Source organism: Onychostoma macrolepis, chromosome 24 (assembly GCF_012432095.1).
Source record: "Onychostoma macrolepis isolate SWU-2019 chromosome 24, ASM1243209v1, whole genome shotgun sequence".
Taxonomy (NCBI): Eukaryota; Metazoa; Chordata; class Actinopteri; order Cypriniformes; family Cyprinidae; genus Onychostoma; species Onychostoma macrolepis.
The window spans coordinates 14,013,276-14,030,083 of record NC_081178.1 but is presented as its reverse complement, the minus strand read 5'-3'; the positions used below and the strand labels follow the sequence as shown (position 1 = coordinate 14,030,083).

The following is a 16,808-nucleotide window of genomic DNA, read 5'->3' as shown; positions in this document are numbered from 1 at the left end:
TGTTTAAGCTATAAATTCAGAGCAAGTATATAAAAGAAAACCTAGCACTGAGAAAGCATAAAGAAAAATTAAGTTTATTCATGACATTTATAAAATGAACTGCACTATACAAATGGTGTTCTCGTGGCTGGTAATAATGCAACTCGAAACAGCCAGTCAGACATGATTATGCTCAGCGTGCTGCTGAAACGTATTCTCTTAGTTATAGGTATTTCTGTCTGCAACCAACAGCCTTTTTTTTTTCTTCAAAAATCTCAGTTTTCCAAAACTCATAATTACAATTAAATTAATCAGCATTTTGTATTTTCATAATGATAGGCAATAGCATGCAACCCTGACTTTGGGTCCCACTATGAGTATAGTTCAATGTCCAGTATTTACACATTAAAAAGTAAATGGCAATCCTGAGCAGCTTAAGGGCTTAAAGACAAAGACTGGCTGCTTTAGCAGTCTGAGTTTAAAGGGAAAAGTCCAGTGTCACATTGTCCTACTCGGCAACAATGACTTGAGATCTTTATGAGAGAATCCTCTGTGTCCGCTCTGTTGATATTCCTCAAAACTTGAGACAAATATCTAAGGACATTAAACTTCAGAGGACATTGTTATGCCAAGTAACTGTAAGTGTCTTTTTCCCCATCCACACGTTCCAGGTATTCCTTCTCTATCAAAATGTCAATGCATTTCTGAAAGAAAAAAAAAATCATTGAAATATTTCAAATGAATGTTTCATAAGTAGTCAGCATTGCAGAGCGCTGCAGTTCTGTTACCTTGATGACAGGAACACGAGGTTTGAATCGAGAGGAAAGTTGGTTCAGCACTTCTGCCAAAAGCTGCTGGTGCTTTAAAACTTTCCTCATCTTCATGATTCTCACGATGGCTGCCTGCACACAACACAACAATAAAATAGGTAGATTCAAAAGAATATTTTATTTCAACTTCAAGGGACTGCTATAGTTTATTTTTAATACCTGTATGAGGAGCTTCCTGTCTTCCTCAATGTTCTTGTGTGTCGTCTCCTGCTCTTGTTTCTGCTCGGTCTTCATTGGCACATTGATATTCACCCGTAACTTCTTACTGCACAGAGAGACAAAGAATAGTGTAGATGACAAAAATGCAAACCTAACATAATATTCAAAAACATTGCTATGCACGGTTTTAAAATGTTATCGGTGTTAGTGTGCAGATCAAACATCAAGCAGTAAGAAAATGCATTTACTTCTTGTAGCCCAGGAAAAGTTTGATTAATGTATCAGGCTTGAAATCCATTTCATCAATGTTTGCATTCTCATCCTCCAAGACCTACAAAAAGAAAACAAAAAATATACATATAAAAAACAAGGTACGTCTACATCTTTAGATTTTATAATTGCATTATTAATATAAAATTATTCACAAAAACATGTTTAAACAAATGTGAACAACTAAGGGAATCGCATGGAAACTAAGCACACGGAGCAAATATTGAAATTTAAATCAAGTCTAATTTGGTGATTAAACCTTGATTCAAAATCATGTGTGAATCAAATTACTCCCAATGTGAGAATCTTAACACACGAAGAGCAAATATAGCACTGATGTTGAGAGACATTTACAGGGTCCTATAAGCAACTAGTTCTCAACACTTACCAGCAACTTTGATTTCAACAGGATTTGCAAGACCTGAACCAAAATATCCTGAAAAAAAATTAAGTTTCATTTATTAAAAAAACAACACAAAACTCTTAACTAAAATGCTAAAATGTTTTTAGTAATATCCAGACTGATACTTTAATCAGCATGTTTTGGATAATTCAAGTGGACCAAAAATTATTTAATTCGATGTTAAACCTCACACTAGAGGATTTTCTTTTTTTCTGAAAATGCTAGTTAATGTTATCGCATTGGACTAAAACTGACTTTGTTCATAGATGGCATAAGTGCTTACTTTTTTGGGTTTATTTTCCCACCCTGTTACACTGTAATTATAACCGGGTGTTCCCGGTCAAATTACTTTCCGCTGTATTAACAAATATTGGATTCAATCTCTGTATCTACTATTACATTTTTTTTTTTTTATCAACTTTTCATTCATTTCCACACACCACATTTACATTTTTACATTTAGCACAGGTTTTGTATTTCCTTTTTGAAAACCTGAGCATAAGCTGAGATCAATGTGGCCAAAGATCAGTCAGTTCCAAAAAGAAATACAAAATCTGTGCTAACTGAAAGAAAACAAGTTTGAGATTTATACCTATCTGAAAACGGAATAAATAAGCTTTCCATTGATGTATGGTTTGTTAGGATAGGACAATATTTGGCCGAGATGCAACTATTTGAAAATCTGGAATCTGAGGGTGCAACAAAATCAAAATATTGAGAAAATCGCCTTTAAAGTTGTCCAAATGAAGTTCTTAGTAATGCATACTACTAATAAAAAATGAAGTTTTGGTATTTACGGTAGGAAATTTACAAAATATCTTCATGTAACATGATCTTTACTTAATATCCTAATGATTTTTGGCATAAAAGAAAAATCAATAATTTTGACTCATACAATGTATTTTTGGCTATTGCTACAAATATACCTGTGCTACTTAAGACTGGTTTTGTGGTCCAGGGTCACATATAGCATAATGAGAGATTGACACAATTTTTTAAAAACTGGTCATTTTTGACCGGGAACATCAAACTAGCTAAAGGATTTCCAGCAGAGCATAAAGGGTTAAATCATGAATACTTCTCATATAAATACTTTAAGTGATGTTTAACCAGTGGGACACATAGATGTAATCGCTGTTTCTTTTTGTTCCAAGTATGAATCTCATATGAAACGGAGAACAAAGTTTACTGGTTGATTTATGTGAATGAGATGGGGTTTTAAAGCAATGGCACTGCACTCACTATTTTGATCTGTGTGCTGTCGGCCAGTTGCTGGACGGTGTAGCTGTTCTCTGTGTTGAACTGGAGCAGGATGGCCATCTGGAAGGTGGACGCCTGCCGGGACACGACACACAAACACATGCTGACACTCGAGTCCTATAGCCTTACATGCTATGAATTACCACTGACATGATGCAGCCATGAAGACACAAACCTGCAGAGTGTATCTGTTCTTGAAGCAGTTGGTGACCAGCTCCCCTTTGGATAGGTGGTAAAGCCATGTCAACTTCCGCCCGCTGTGTCTACTTCCATAAAAAGCTGTAAATCTTTGGTAACTCCGCTCCAACTGTGAAAAACAAAGGCGTTGGAAAACTATCATCAACTGGAAGTGTAATCACACATTATTCTCGGCTCGTGGAAGGGTGTGAAGGGCTTGGAAAATTACAGGGTTAAGCATCTGAGCATCTCACCTCAGATGGTAAAGCAAACGTGCAAGACTGTTGGAACGGCCACGAGCCAGAGCTCAGAACCTGGATACTGAAATCCACTGCGAGACAGATGGAGCCGGATTTTATTCATCGGTAATGCATGCTATATTATAAAAACACTCTAAACAGGAGGAGTGTGGAGCACTTACAGTCCAAAGGCTCAGAGTTGGAAAGGTGCTTTTTGAATTGCTCATTCAAGTCTTTGCTGACACCGATGTCCTGGAACATGCGCTGTAGTTTGGAGGTGTATTCGAAACCACATGCTTGCTGAGGGAGGACAGAAGAAAAAACGGTGTTAAGCATCTATTAGAAATAAAAAAAGAGCAGTAAAGTGAGCCATCTTCACTAAACAAGAGCACAGACCTTCAGTTTGGAGATCATGCTTGCCTCGGCGTCGTCGCTGGCACTGTTCTGGTGCACCAGTCTTTTGGCCAGCATCTTGGCATAGAACTTCTGGAACACGTCTTTATCCTCAATATACTTGAAAACCACCATCTGACGATGAAGGATGGTGGAGAATCTTATTATCAGTCACACATTAATACGACATGAGCTGACTGACCTTTAGTAATTTGTGTGTAGGGTATGCATAAAGTGCACAGGTTGCAATTTTCTGTATGCACAGAACACCTGGATAGAATACGGCATATGCCGTTCATAACAAAAAGAAAATGAAAGCAATAATCAACCACAATCTTTGACTCATTATTTGATCAGACTGACAAAAATGAATGATGTTTGTGCAAGAATTTGGATTACGCAAAAAAAAATATTGATAAGAATGGAAATGTCAAATAGCTATATTCGGTTACACTTTAAGGTGTCCTTGTTTCAGTGTAATTATACATTTAAGTACGGAGTAATATTAATTAACTACATATACTTAGGGTTAGGATTAGGGTTTGGCTTAAGGTTACTTGCATGTAATTATGCATCATTTATTGTTATTATAATATTAAGTACATGTAACGTGTAACAAGGGCACTTTAAAATTAAAGTGTTACCATATATTCATTTCCAAGATGACAACTGGATGGTGCATGGCACGCTGAACCAATACTAATGTTGCATACCTTGAACTACAGCTTTCTTATAATGCAATACACAGTAAGTACACCAAGCATAACTCTAGTATTAGTCATAGATAACTAGGGCCCTACCATTTCTGAGATGCGGAGAAACAAACAGAATCACAGAATTCAGTTAAAAAAAAAAAATGTAACTGACTGTATGAAGGCCAATTCACACTTCTACAACAGACGCAGACCAACGCTGACAGTCACCAGATTACAGTATGTCACTTCTCAGGCATTCAAAGATTTGACAAATGCCAATTAGTGAAAACAAGCATCGACCAAACGTGAACAGGGGGTAACACACTGATCAGGCAAAACCAGACCATTTGTCAGTGTCTGCTGATGCGGTGTGAATTGGTCTTAACACAGAATTTTTTAAGTTCTCAATTACTAAACCAAAATGAAAGAAATTAGGACTAGTGTCTGTGATTATCAAACAATAAAAAGATTATTTGTAGTCTGTATGTGCTGCATGTCTCAATCAAGCTATCTTTTCATCAAGAACTTTGATTTTCTGTTGCTCTATTTGATGATATATGGAAAACAGAATTTGGGAGAAAAAAAACTACTTAATATTGCAGCATTTAACAACAACAAATTAAAGGGATAGTTCACCCAAAAAATCTGTATGAAAATTCTGTCATTAATTACTCACCCTCATGTTGTTCCAAACCCATAAGACCTTTGTTCATCTTCGGAACACAAATTAAGATATTTTTGATGGAATCCAAGAGCTCTCTGACCCTCCACAGACAGCAAGGACATGATCGACGCACAGAAACGTATCAAGGACATCGGTAAAATTGTCCATGTGACATCAGGGGTTCAACTATAATTATACGAAGCTACGAGAATACTTTTTGTGGGCAAAGAAAACAATAATAACTTATTCAACAATTCTTCTCCCCGAGTAACCGTCCTCCGCCATTTGGGAGAGTACTCCAGAATGTCATCAACATAATCAGCGTTGTTTATGCTCAGTAGACAGTGTGCGCATGCTGAACGTAACTTCTGAAGATGAACAAAGTCTTTCAGGTTTGGAACAACATGAGGGTGAGTAATTAATGACTGAATTTTCATTTTTGGGTGAACTAACCCTTTAATAAATGGAGCAAACATTAACTGTTAGAGTGTTATGAATTCAAGTAAGTGATCCCTAACACATGAAGGAACTTTTAAATTCTGATCTTTAATTTCAGTGGAGTACTGTGAAACTCACCACTTGGTTGAGAGTATCTTCTAGCTCAGCCTCCTCTGGATTCTTTGAACTAAATGAAACACACACTCCATTAAATCATCTGTGTTATGAAGATTCCTAAACACTAAACACTAAAAGCAAACACAAGCTTTCCTAGACATTTATGTCGTCAAATTTCATCTTTTGAGCTCATGCAATGGATTATTTTTTGATGGAATTTTACATATAGTCTTGCTAATGCAGTTATCATTCATGAGTTTTTTTTTTTTTTTTTAAAGGGCACCTATTATGCAAAATCCACTTTTACATGGTGTTTGGACATAAATGTGTTGAAAGTGTGTGAACACAACCACCCTACAATGATAAAAAAAAAAACCACCCACTCATTTTTTAATCCCCATTAAACCAAATCAGTCTCATTAGAATCACACTGATTCTCCAATGTCCGCTGACTGACAGTCCAGTATTACCATAGTTTCCGTTTGTGTGCGCATCATTTCGTTAAAGCGCATAGCGAACGTTATCAAAGTATTTGTGTGTATGTGTGCTGCTCATCTGTCATTGCAAATGAGCTGTGAAAACTCTACAAGTACATAAATGTATCAAATAACCATTCCAAGACGTCCTGGTTCATTCTTTAGGTATTTCTTCTGCCAGAGTCTCTCCTTCATCTGTGTCTGACTCCGGTTCATTCATGTATGGCTGAACACCGGTTCTCTCGTTCTCAGTCATGTTGCTTCTATCGGCTGTTTATTGCTGTAGGTATGCAAAGCAGAAATGTATATGCTATGCCCTCTTCTGAAGATGGGGCGGGAATATGCTGCTCATTTGCATTTAAAGTGATACACACTAAAACAGCTCTTTTTTTTAGATACGCCCCAAAAATCACATAATCCACATGGTTATAATAAATGATCTGTGGGGTATTTTGAGCTGAAACTTCACAGACGCATTCTGGGGAAACCCAAGACCAATATTACATTTTGTAAAAAGGGCATAATAGGTGCCCTTTAAATCCTAAAGCAGCTTCTTTTTATTATTCGGTCAGAACACTGCATTCAAAGATTCAAGCCTCAAATCCTAAAACATGAACTGATGTGTTTGTAAAAATGTTCCAGACATTCACTAGATTTCATTGTCAGATTCACATGTAAACAGATCAAGGATGGGAATATGAATAAGACAATTCACCTCTTCTTCAGTAAGGAGTCGCAGTATCTGGCCAGAAGCTCAGGAGATTTGCTGGAGGACTGTGCCATTCTCGTTACAGCATTATTATTAATGAATCTTCCACAGGCCTGGAGAGCAGGAGAGTGAAAGTTACACCAGTACTATAAATAAACACTATAGCTCAAAACCAACAAAACTGACCTTTAATATAGATCACAAACCTTATCGAGTGCTGCCACAAACCCAGCATCATTATTGAACGCAGACATGACGAGAGCATTGTATTTCTTGTGAACATCCAAGATTGTTTGCACATACATTTTGGGATCCTGGAAAACAAGCAGTGGCAGATCGAGCTATAATCAAATTAAGATGTTACAGGAACTGAATCGAACAGAGATACAGGAAAACATGCACAAAGATGAAAAAAGGATATCCAGAATTAATAGAGTTAAATATTTCTGGATTGGCTTTGACAAAGGAGTACTTGGATTTCTACTGAATACTGAACGGCATAAAGTGAAGTTGAGTCATGTCTTTGAAATACAATAACGTGTATAGTCATATTGTCATGAAAAGAATAGACCTGTTATACAATGAAGTGAGGGCCCAAGTTCAGGGAATTCAGGTTCAGCTGTGTTTACAACAGGTTTGGCTCATTTTTAGAGAAGTTAAATCAATAAAATACAGCCCAAAAAAATTGTGTCCACACAGTCACTGTGGCTTTAAGTTGTAATACCAGGACTCACATTGAGCGCTGAATCTCCACACTTCTCAATGGCAGCCAGCCCCTGATTATGAATGTGGGACTCCAAGAGTTTCTTGAGCTCACCCAATCCGTCCGTGATCCGGGAAACAAGGTTGTACATCCGACCGAGATCTGTAATTATACACGTGTATTAACTGTCAAACTGAGCATGTTATTATGCGTGTTTGAAATCTTAGATATTGCCTGAATGAAGGTGACATTGCAGCACTGACTGACCTTCATTCTTATCAGCGTCTAGAAGGTTCTGGAACTCTGTGTGGAAGATCTCCAGGTGTTTCTCGATGAGGACCTGCTCACACTTGCGAGCCAGCTCGTCTTGTGTGCTCTCGTGGAGATACACCTGCACCCTCCGCTGCTCCTCCAGCAACCGTGCCTCTGCCTGCACTCATAATAAGAAATGTACACTTAATGTAATAAAACCAAATTTACCATTAAATGAAATGCAATTTATATTATAATGTCAGACCTGAATCTGAACTCTAGTTCACCTTTTTCATGTATTCAGTAACAGGGTTTTGCTGGAGGAACTCTGTGCTTTCCCGTGTATAGAAGCGCTCTGTGTCAGCCAAAAACTGCATCTCGAAGTACTCCTTGTAAACTGATAATGTCGGCCCCTTCACAAATGCATCATCCTCATTCAAGCCCAATTCAACTGGAAAAGACAAACCAAATCACAACATGATGATTCAAAGGTCCAGACAGCACTGTGTTTATTTTACCCAAACTCAGACAAGATTTGAAAATATCCTTAAGGGACAACAGCTGGCTCAGACGGAATTAACAATATAATGAATTATGCACGTTTTTGAGAGGCCAGCATAGAAGAGATGTAAATGTAAGGCTGCCACACTCACCGTAGGACTGCCACACTCACCGTAGGACTGCACCACTCCACTGATGAGTCTGGTGTTAATAGTCTCGCCATTTCTCTCCTTCTCAATGAGTTTTAACACAGCATTTGTCACCTACACAAAAGAAAAGACAGGGTATTTAATGCCTGATGAAAATGTAAGAAACATATCTTACAAATGCAATGTTATAAATTGCCAATAAATAACTTGCCTGCTTGTTTAGAGGTCTAAATAAACACTCTCTCCAAGTGACCAAAGCAAGCTGTGAAGGAGAAACATTATTAGAAATGATTAGATTACTGTTTCTATGTGATGAGACACAAGACAAAGAGGCTTTAATGAAACTACCTTTTTTAATTTTTTTAGAACTGCAATATGATAAAAGCCTATATTTATTAAGTAATAAGATTTGTTTTTATGATGAATAATTACTATAAAATAATATTACAACTACAAAACAAACAACAAATTATAAATATAGTTTCATCAACAGAATACATCACATCAATACATCAGAATAAATCAGTAAACCAATCATTTAGGTTAGCAACCCATGCAAAAGATCAACTAATGCTTTACTAATGATTTAGTGCCAATGCACCAAGCCCATTGGTCAAGAGACAGTTGTCATCAACTCCCTCAAAAAGGCCCGGGGCTAGTGTTAATTCACACACCAGATACAGCTGATGTGTGGTCTCAGGTGTGCATTAGCTATTGTGAGCAATAAATATAGCTAAACTACAATACACTATAGCCATTAATCTACGTTTTATGAACACAATGCGTGGAAATGTAAAACAGGAATCTATGAGTCAGGCAGGGGCGTGTGCTGTTTCTCGTACCGAGTAGATTTCATAAATTCCTTTCCGTCCCTCATCACACTCTCGGCGCACCCAGTGTCTGTTGAGGTAAGCACAGATCCCATTTAACACTTTACTGGAGAAGCGATAGTCCTCCCACTGCTGCGTGTAGAACTTCAGAACGCTCTCATCCATCAGGTCCTCTCCATCCTGCCAGACACAGACAGATGGAGGAGAGAAACAGGAGAAGTGAGGTCTGGAGAAGTGACAACAACTCACACTGTTACCCATTTTAGCAAAGAAAATAAAAATCAAGCCACCTCACTAAAATTTGCAATATTCAAGTACAGCAATAGCTAATAATTTATTTAAAATATTTAATATAATTTCTCCTTTTCTGTTATGGCCAGTGCAACCGGTGTCTGCTTTAAATACAAATTAAAAATCACCTGAACAATATGATCAACAACGCATCATGGCATCCTGAACAATAAGCACACCATAGACTATTACCTTGAGAAGATTTGTCAGGTAGCTCCTCAGAAACTCTTTCAGTCTTTTGTAGAGTTCTAGTCCAACAAACTGTGCCCCGCCAGGTGTGGCCGTTTTCTTGGAGGGTTTGGAGGGGGGGATGCCAGCACCCCTGGCCTGGTTGGACTGGTGCACGCTGGTACAGTAGTTATACACATGTCTGAACAGTAGGTTAAAGTCTTAAGATCGTAAATGAGTAAAAGATGAAAGGCAGCTCACAAAACAGACATACTGGCACATTTTTACACTGATGGGATGCCATTCCATAATGATAATGCTTTCAGTTTCAGATGCCAAGTAGCTTTGTCTTTGTAGCTGTATCGGAGTACAAAAATGAATAAACATACTGTGGATTAACGTAGAAGGATTTACTCCTATGAGTGTTCTTGAACACGAAAAAATCTAACATGAAAAGCATGAAAACAAACTCCTATGTGGACTGAGTACATTTCTTTGCTAAGCACTGATGTAATTCAGACGAAGTTCCAATCTATTTTACAACAGTGAAGACAAAACTTTTTCCATAACAGTTTGTGGACAGTTCTGACACACCTTAAATCCCACATTAAAAAATAAAATCATTCTTGTTTAAAATCCTCAATATTAAACAAGAATGAAGCAGTATCTTCAACAGTCTCAGTGCTCAAGCCCTTGAGAAAACTTCCGTTTTAATACACTGATCTACTCTGACATGCAAAAAGCCGTCTAGAGAAGCTTTCGCATCTCAAGACGGAAATAAGTTAACAATATTACATGTCCTCTACATGGGTGTGTTTATAGCAAGCTGTTATGTCTGAAAGGTCACGAAAGGTAGCTGAAAGGTCATAACCACGTAAACTGTGATTACCAGAACTACTTCTGTTTTTTTAGTGCATTAGTTTTTCTGAGAGCCAAGTATGACACCTTTACCACTAACTGTGAGCTCCATTGTGCTGCAATGACAGCACTCTGACACCACAAACTACACGCTGAGATTCAGTTACTGATCAGCGCTAAAGAAACCTACAACAACAGCAGAAAGTTCTTTGGGTACACAGGGCCACACGCAGACAAAGAAAACACATTACTGGAGATGCACAGGAGAATGACAGCTGTGGGTGGAAGATGAAACTCTGAGCAATTACGCCCTTGTGTTTGATGTGGCACTAGTGGGTGAAATGCAAAACTGCAAATCTGAATGCGGACAAAGTTCCTTGTCAAAGTTTTAATTTCCCAGACACAAACTGCTTTGAAGAGCTATAAAGCAGAACACACATGGGCTGGGAGATGCCTGAGATTATAAAAGGGCCCAATAAAATTAATAACACCATGCACTTTCATTTTACATTGTTTTGTAATTCACAATTTACTCAACAAATAATTTAATTATTTCATGTTGATATTAAAAAGTAAAAAATGGACTGACTTCTAAAGTCGCTGAATGATCTTCATTTGGGGGCGTTTTCTCAGCAAGTAAAAATTTATGCTATGTTCTGGATAAATTAATAGAGACAAACCAATGATTCACATTTTTCACAGTAGCTTTCAAAAATGAAAAAGACTGACACTGACAAGTGAAAAATGTGTATCTTAATAATTAGACAAAACAGATGGAAATAAATTAAACTTAAAAATGGACCATTTGGTGGCAAAGTAATTTAGCATAAATAACAATCAATTTTTTATGGATTGTGTTTATCCGACACAAATATTATCCTGGGCACTTGCACTAAATCAGTTGACCTGTTTATTTAATTAATTGCCATACATGCAATTTATTTGATTACAATTTTTAGTTAATTGAGACCTAATTTTAACTGATTTAAATGTTTTTTAAATGTTATTTTTTCGTTTTATTCTTAAATAATGAACAGGCCAGCTAAAGCTATAATATGCAGTCAATTTTAAAAAATAATAAATTGCTATAAAGCTCATTTAAAATAGCATATTCCACTCAAATATTCACAATATTAAAGAACAAATAATTAATTATCACCCCACAAAATGCAAAAAAGATTAATTGTCTATTGTCAATAGTGTAGTGATGTATGAAACAGCGTACACAGAAGTCGCTTTCAAACCCAAGCAGCTTTCTGTTGATCAATTAGATGAATTGCACGATCAAGCAAAATCTGCACAAGGAAATTTTTTCTGCACAGTCTCCCATTGAAATGACTGGATTTCGACCATGAAATTGCATAAAGCAAACTTTCAGGCATGAGTTAAACTTGTAAATCCCACCTTCAGAACTTACACAATGAGTGAGAAAAAGTTGATGTACTTTTGAATAGCACATAATTATCATTCATAGCAATATAAAACCATCAATGAAATAAGCAATGCAATGTATACTACAGCAACCCAAACCATTCAAAGGGTTTTCCTCATAAGCCGAGGTCTTATTCTCATTACAAGCGCAACATTCACACACATGGTAACACCTAAAAAGACAAAGCCTTTCAGTGTGCTGGCCACAGCTGCTGCCCCCATTAATCCCCATGCATCCCGCGGTGCCTGGTAAGATACGTATAGAGTTCCATGTAGCGTGCCTTAGCCATGCTCTGGCGTGTATAGACTTGCTGTATTCCTGATCTCAGGTCATCCCAGATCTGGTCCAGCCCAATCTGTTTGAGCCCGTGGGTGTTCTGGCCCCTGTTGGATGACATTGTCTCTGTGCCGGTCTGCTCGTGTCAGATAAATCCTCTCTTCTCCCTGTTCTGCTCCAGAACACTGCTGCTTCACATGTAGTCCACCATGCTGGAGAGCATTCAGACAGGATCAGGTCAGGGATGAGTACCGCTACACTTCACAGATGGTGCTGCAAGCTGATCTAGGGTTACAGCACAGTCCTAACACTTCAGCACGGTATCTGGGTGAGCAAACGAATCAGGTTTGAAATTAAATAACCACACTTACTGCCATTTTAAAAGAGTGCAACATGAAAATAACCATAAAACAGGGAATATTATTTTCATGATGAAAATAATATTTTTTTATGATGGATATAACAACAACAACAGGTTATGCATGAAGTTATGAATTGACATGCAGTATTATAAGCAGCATTTACAGGTGTTAAATAGGGCAGAACTAGCTTATCCTGTAGGTAAATACAAAAGCAAGAACCAAGAGAACTTCAAGGAAAGGGGACTTAAGTACTAGAACCTAGAAAAAAGTCTGTGGCAAAAAAAGGTGGAAAAACTTAGATGCCCTTAACACACAGGGTTCGATCAGACTATCCATGAACAGGGATAATCTATAGTTTTCCCTGGAGCTGTTAAAAATCAGTTGGATGACATAAAATGACGTTAGCTGACAAACAAATGGGCATATCTTGGTGTAGGTAACATGGAAACATAATACGCATTGTTCATTTACTACTGATGCTGAGAAACAGTAACAATACAAAGCTGGTTGAAAATCCATGACCTTACCCTTTAGGAGAAAAAGCAAACCTAATAGGAGACTCATGGGAAACTAAGCATCATTCCAAGAGCTCATGTGAAGTGACAAGTGTTGGGTCACTGTTATATTTAGCTGCGTGTCTGACTGCTGTGTGTTGTGGTGCAGAGGATATGAATCTCGCCGGTCATTGTTTACATGTTGTGACGTTCGAGATGCCACATGTCAGAGAAGCAAGAGCGACTGAGGGCTGGTGCATCAAAACATGTGACCAGCAGGATTGGGTTTAGCTGGGTTATTAATAGCATTTCCCACATCGTTCTTTCTAAGGCTTCTTGTTTACAGACAGCTGTTTCTATAGCCAGCAGAACTAACTCCATTGACCAATATATGTACGAGACTAAGTTCATTAAAAACATCTCTGAGCGATAACATATAGCTGTGAGGATTCAGATAGACACTTCCTCATGTTTAGATGTAAATGTTCAAAGATCTGATAAATTGTAAATCAAGAAAAGCAAAGTCCCACAACTGACCCAGCCCTGTTAAATCACTGACCCAGAGAGTGAGAGGTTTTACAGCAGGGGAAATAAACAAGTTGGAGTGGCGTCACACCGTCAGGATCAGTCCAGCTTATGGTGACGCATATAAAAGATGCAGGCGGTTGAAGAGGACAATGACTTTTAATGCTCCCTTGCTCCAATACACGCACATACAAAACAGCTTTAAGATACATGTTGTGTCTGTCCAAGCTTATCTATTAGCCTCTGTAAGTGGGTCATTCATTACCCATAATTTTTCAGTACATTTCAGGCAGTGACACTCAAGAGCTTTACCTGATCACTGTGGGAAAACAGTATGCGAATGTCAAACTGCTTGAGTTTGGTCACATTTAATCTTATTAGTTCAGCCAAAGCAAGGCTAGACTTTCTGACCCACATTCATCAGTGGGATATTTCCATGAAATCAAACATGTGATCTGTAAGTTGTCAAAATCCCAACAATTACAGTCCGAGTACAACCCAGAAGTACTTTAAGTCATTTAAGGTAAATGCAAATCATACAGAATCACTTTCTTTCTTCTGTGGAACACAAAAGGAGATATTTAAAAAAAAATGTTGGTAACCGAATAGTTTTGATTGCTATTAGCTTCCATTTTATTGAAGAGCTCCACAGAAGAAAAAGAAAAATTATACAAGTATGGAAAGACATGAGGGCGAGTAGACGATGACATATTTCACCTCTGGCTCATAAACTGTGGGCTGAATCAAGCTTATACTATGACTGATTCAAAACAAAACTTAATGAAGCCACTTGCCTGAGACAGGTATTAGACACTGAATACCAGTCAGTTTACTCATCATAAGCTTGATGAACATAACATTGGTTATGTGTGACAAAAGCAATTCTTTTTGCTGAGCACAAAAACTCTGACTATCATGACAGTCTCGGCTGAAAAACAATTCATGTACTGCATCGACTGATCTTTTTTTTGACATCTGAGGACGCCTTTGCCAAAATTAGCACGAATCACAAACCATCCTCATGGAAAATCTTTCTAATTTCAGAAGGAAACATACCATACACTGGCACATGAGGTTTAGGAAACTTCAAAATAAAACCAATTCTGGGTAACGTATGGCAGTCTTTAAAAAACTACTGAGCTGCCTACCTAGTAGACAGCATTTTGGCCCAACAATGTAATCTAGGTATGCATCTGAGACGGCAGAATTCATGTGAATGTGTGTAAATCACTGTTCATTCTTCAGTCGGCCTCAGCTTTAGGTCTCCATAATAGACTTGATCAAGAAGAGCATGTTAACATCATAAATATACAACGTGTGTTAATTTCATGAGTATTTTTCTAAACAGTATCAATACATTAGCAATGCTAGGTAGCAGCTCGCTAGCTTCAGGTAACGTTACCCTGGTAAACTGCCGCTGAGGAGAACTATTAAGACATATTAAAGCCAAATAAACAACTGACATTAAAATATAACCTAAAAAATAAGACAAACAAGACTTGCTATGAACCTACTGCTCTAAAACGGCGAAGCTTTTGAGATATAGATGTAAAATGGCCACCTATTCATTAAGTCGTTTGTAACAACACAAAAACGTTTGCCTTCTTTCTCGATAATGGACAAATATCTCCGTCTAGTTATATGTCCAGCCAAACCGGGGTGGCTGACCGGTATATAAAGATATTCAATCTTACCTGTGTCCGTTTCTAACGTCGAGCTGTACGAGCTTGAGGCCCAGCGCTGTCTGTGTATGACTGGAGGAGGAGATGATTGGGAATTCCGTATTAGAGCGAGAGAAGCGTCATACGCCACAGCGCTGAGAAATACAGCGCCCTCTAGTGTTCACTGAGAGATACAGCGACACCCGGTGTTCACTAACTTGAGTGCCCTAGTGTCCATAATGTCAAACTGTCTCAACCAATAATTGTCACATTTTTTCCCCCATCATTCATATATTTTTAAACTTATTTCTGTTATTTATTTTCTAAATACCTCCACTACATCGATAGCTGGCAAGTTACTCCTTTCATGAGTGATTTCTTTGTGTTTTGTATTGCTTGGCTCTTTTGTGAAACTTTTTTTTAATTTAATGAAGTGAACTTTGATAATACAGAGCCTTCTCAAGCCCCAGTGTTTATTGTGATATAGTCATTTAATGCATTTTGTTAAAATAAAGTAGTGTTCCCGATATCTAAAGTTCACCCACTTCTTTACATTACCCTACTGTTACAAAATAAAAGTATTTGGATAGTCTACTACTGTATATATACAGGTGCTGGTCATATAATTAGAATATCATCAAAAAGTTGATTTATTTCACTAATTCCATTCAAAAAGTGAAACTTGTATATTATATTCATTCATTACACACAGACTGATATATTTCAAATGTTTATTTCTGGAAAATCCCAAATTCAGTATCTCTGAAAATTAGAATATTACTTAAAACCAATACAAAGAAAGGATTTTTAGAAATCTTGGCCAACTGAAAAGTATGAGCATGTACAGCACTCAATACTTAGTTGGGGCTCCTTTTGCCTGAATTACTGCAGCAATGCGGCGTGGCATGGAGTCGATCAGTCTGTGGCACTGCTCAGGTGTTATGAGAGCCCAGGTTGCTCTGATAGTGGCCTTCAGCTCTTCTGCATTGTTGGGTCTGGTGTCTCTCATCTTCCTCTTGACAATACCCCATAGATTCTCTATGGGGTTCAGGTCAGGCGAGTTTGCTGGCCAATCAAGCACAGTAACACTATGGTCATTGAACCAGATACTGGTTGCTTTGGCACTGTGTGCAGGTGCCAAGTCCTGTTTGGAAAATGAAATCAGCATCTCCATAAAGTTGGTCAGCAGCAGGAAGCATGAAGTGCTCTAAAACTTCCTGGTATATGGCTGCGTTGACCTTGGACCTCAGAAAACACAGTGGACCAACACCAGCAGATGACATGGCACCCCAAACCATCACTGACTGTGGAAACTTCACACTGGACCTCAAGCAATGTGGATTGTGTGCCTCTCCTCTCTTCCTCCAGACTCTGGGACCCTGATTTCCAAAGGAAATGCAAAATTTACTTTCATCAGAGAACATAACTTTGGACCACTCAGCAGCAGTCCAGTCCTTTATGTCTTTAGCCCAGGCGAGACGCTTCTGACGCTGTCTG

At 38.0% G+C, this 16,808-nt stretch overlaps 1 protein-coding gene across 2 annotated transcripts; it reads right to left on the bottom strand.

Annotated features, from left to right (window-relative positions):
* Window positions 1-58: 58 nt before the first annotated feature.
* cul1b (cullin 1b) lies at window positions 59-15,447 on the bottom strand. Of its 2 annotated transcripts, none has more exons than XM_058764893.1 (22): window positions 15,345-15,447; window positions 12,251-12,593; window positions 9,728-9,905; window positions 9,257-9,424; window positions 8,626-8,676; window positions 8,438-8,528; window positions 8,052-8,215; window positions 7,780-7,942; window positions 7,544-7,674; window positions 7,016-7,123; window positions 6,816-6,922; window positions 5,646-5,694; window positions 3,714-3,845; window positions 3,500-3,617; window positions 3,333-3,409; window positions 3,077-3,208; window positions 2,884-2,976; window positions 1,627-1,674; window positions 1,217-1,299; window positions 969-1,074; window positions 768-881; window positions 59-683 (listed from the first exon to the last, which is right to left on the bottom strand). In XM_058764893.1, the coding sequence occupies exons 2-22, from the start codon at window positions 12,388-12,390 to the stop codon at window positions 603-605; spliced, it is 2,334 nt and encodes a 777-aa protein (XP_058620876.1). In that variant the 5' UTR covers window positions 12,391-12,593; window positions 15,345-15,447; the 3' UTR covers window positions 59-602. The 2 variants fall into 2 exon arrangements, with proteins under 2 accessions (XP_058620876.1, XP_058620877.1); XM_058764894.1 differs by having other exon boundaries at window positions 12,251-12,481; window positions 15,345-15,422.
* Between the last annotated feature and the right edge of the window lie 1,361 nt (window positions 15,448-16,808).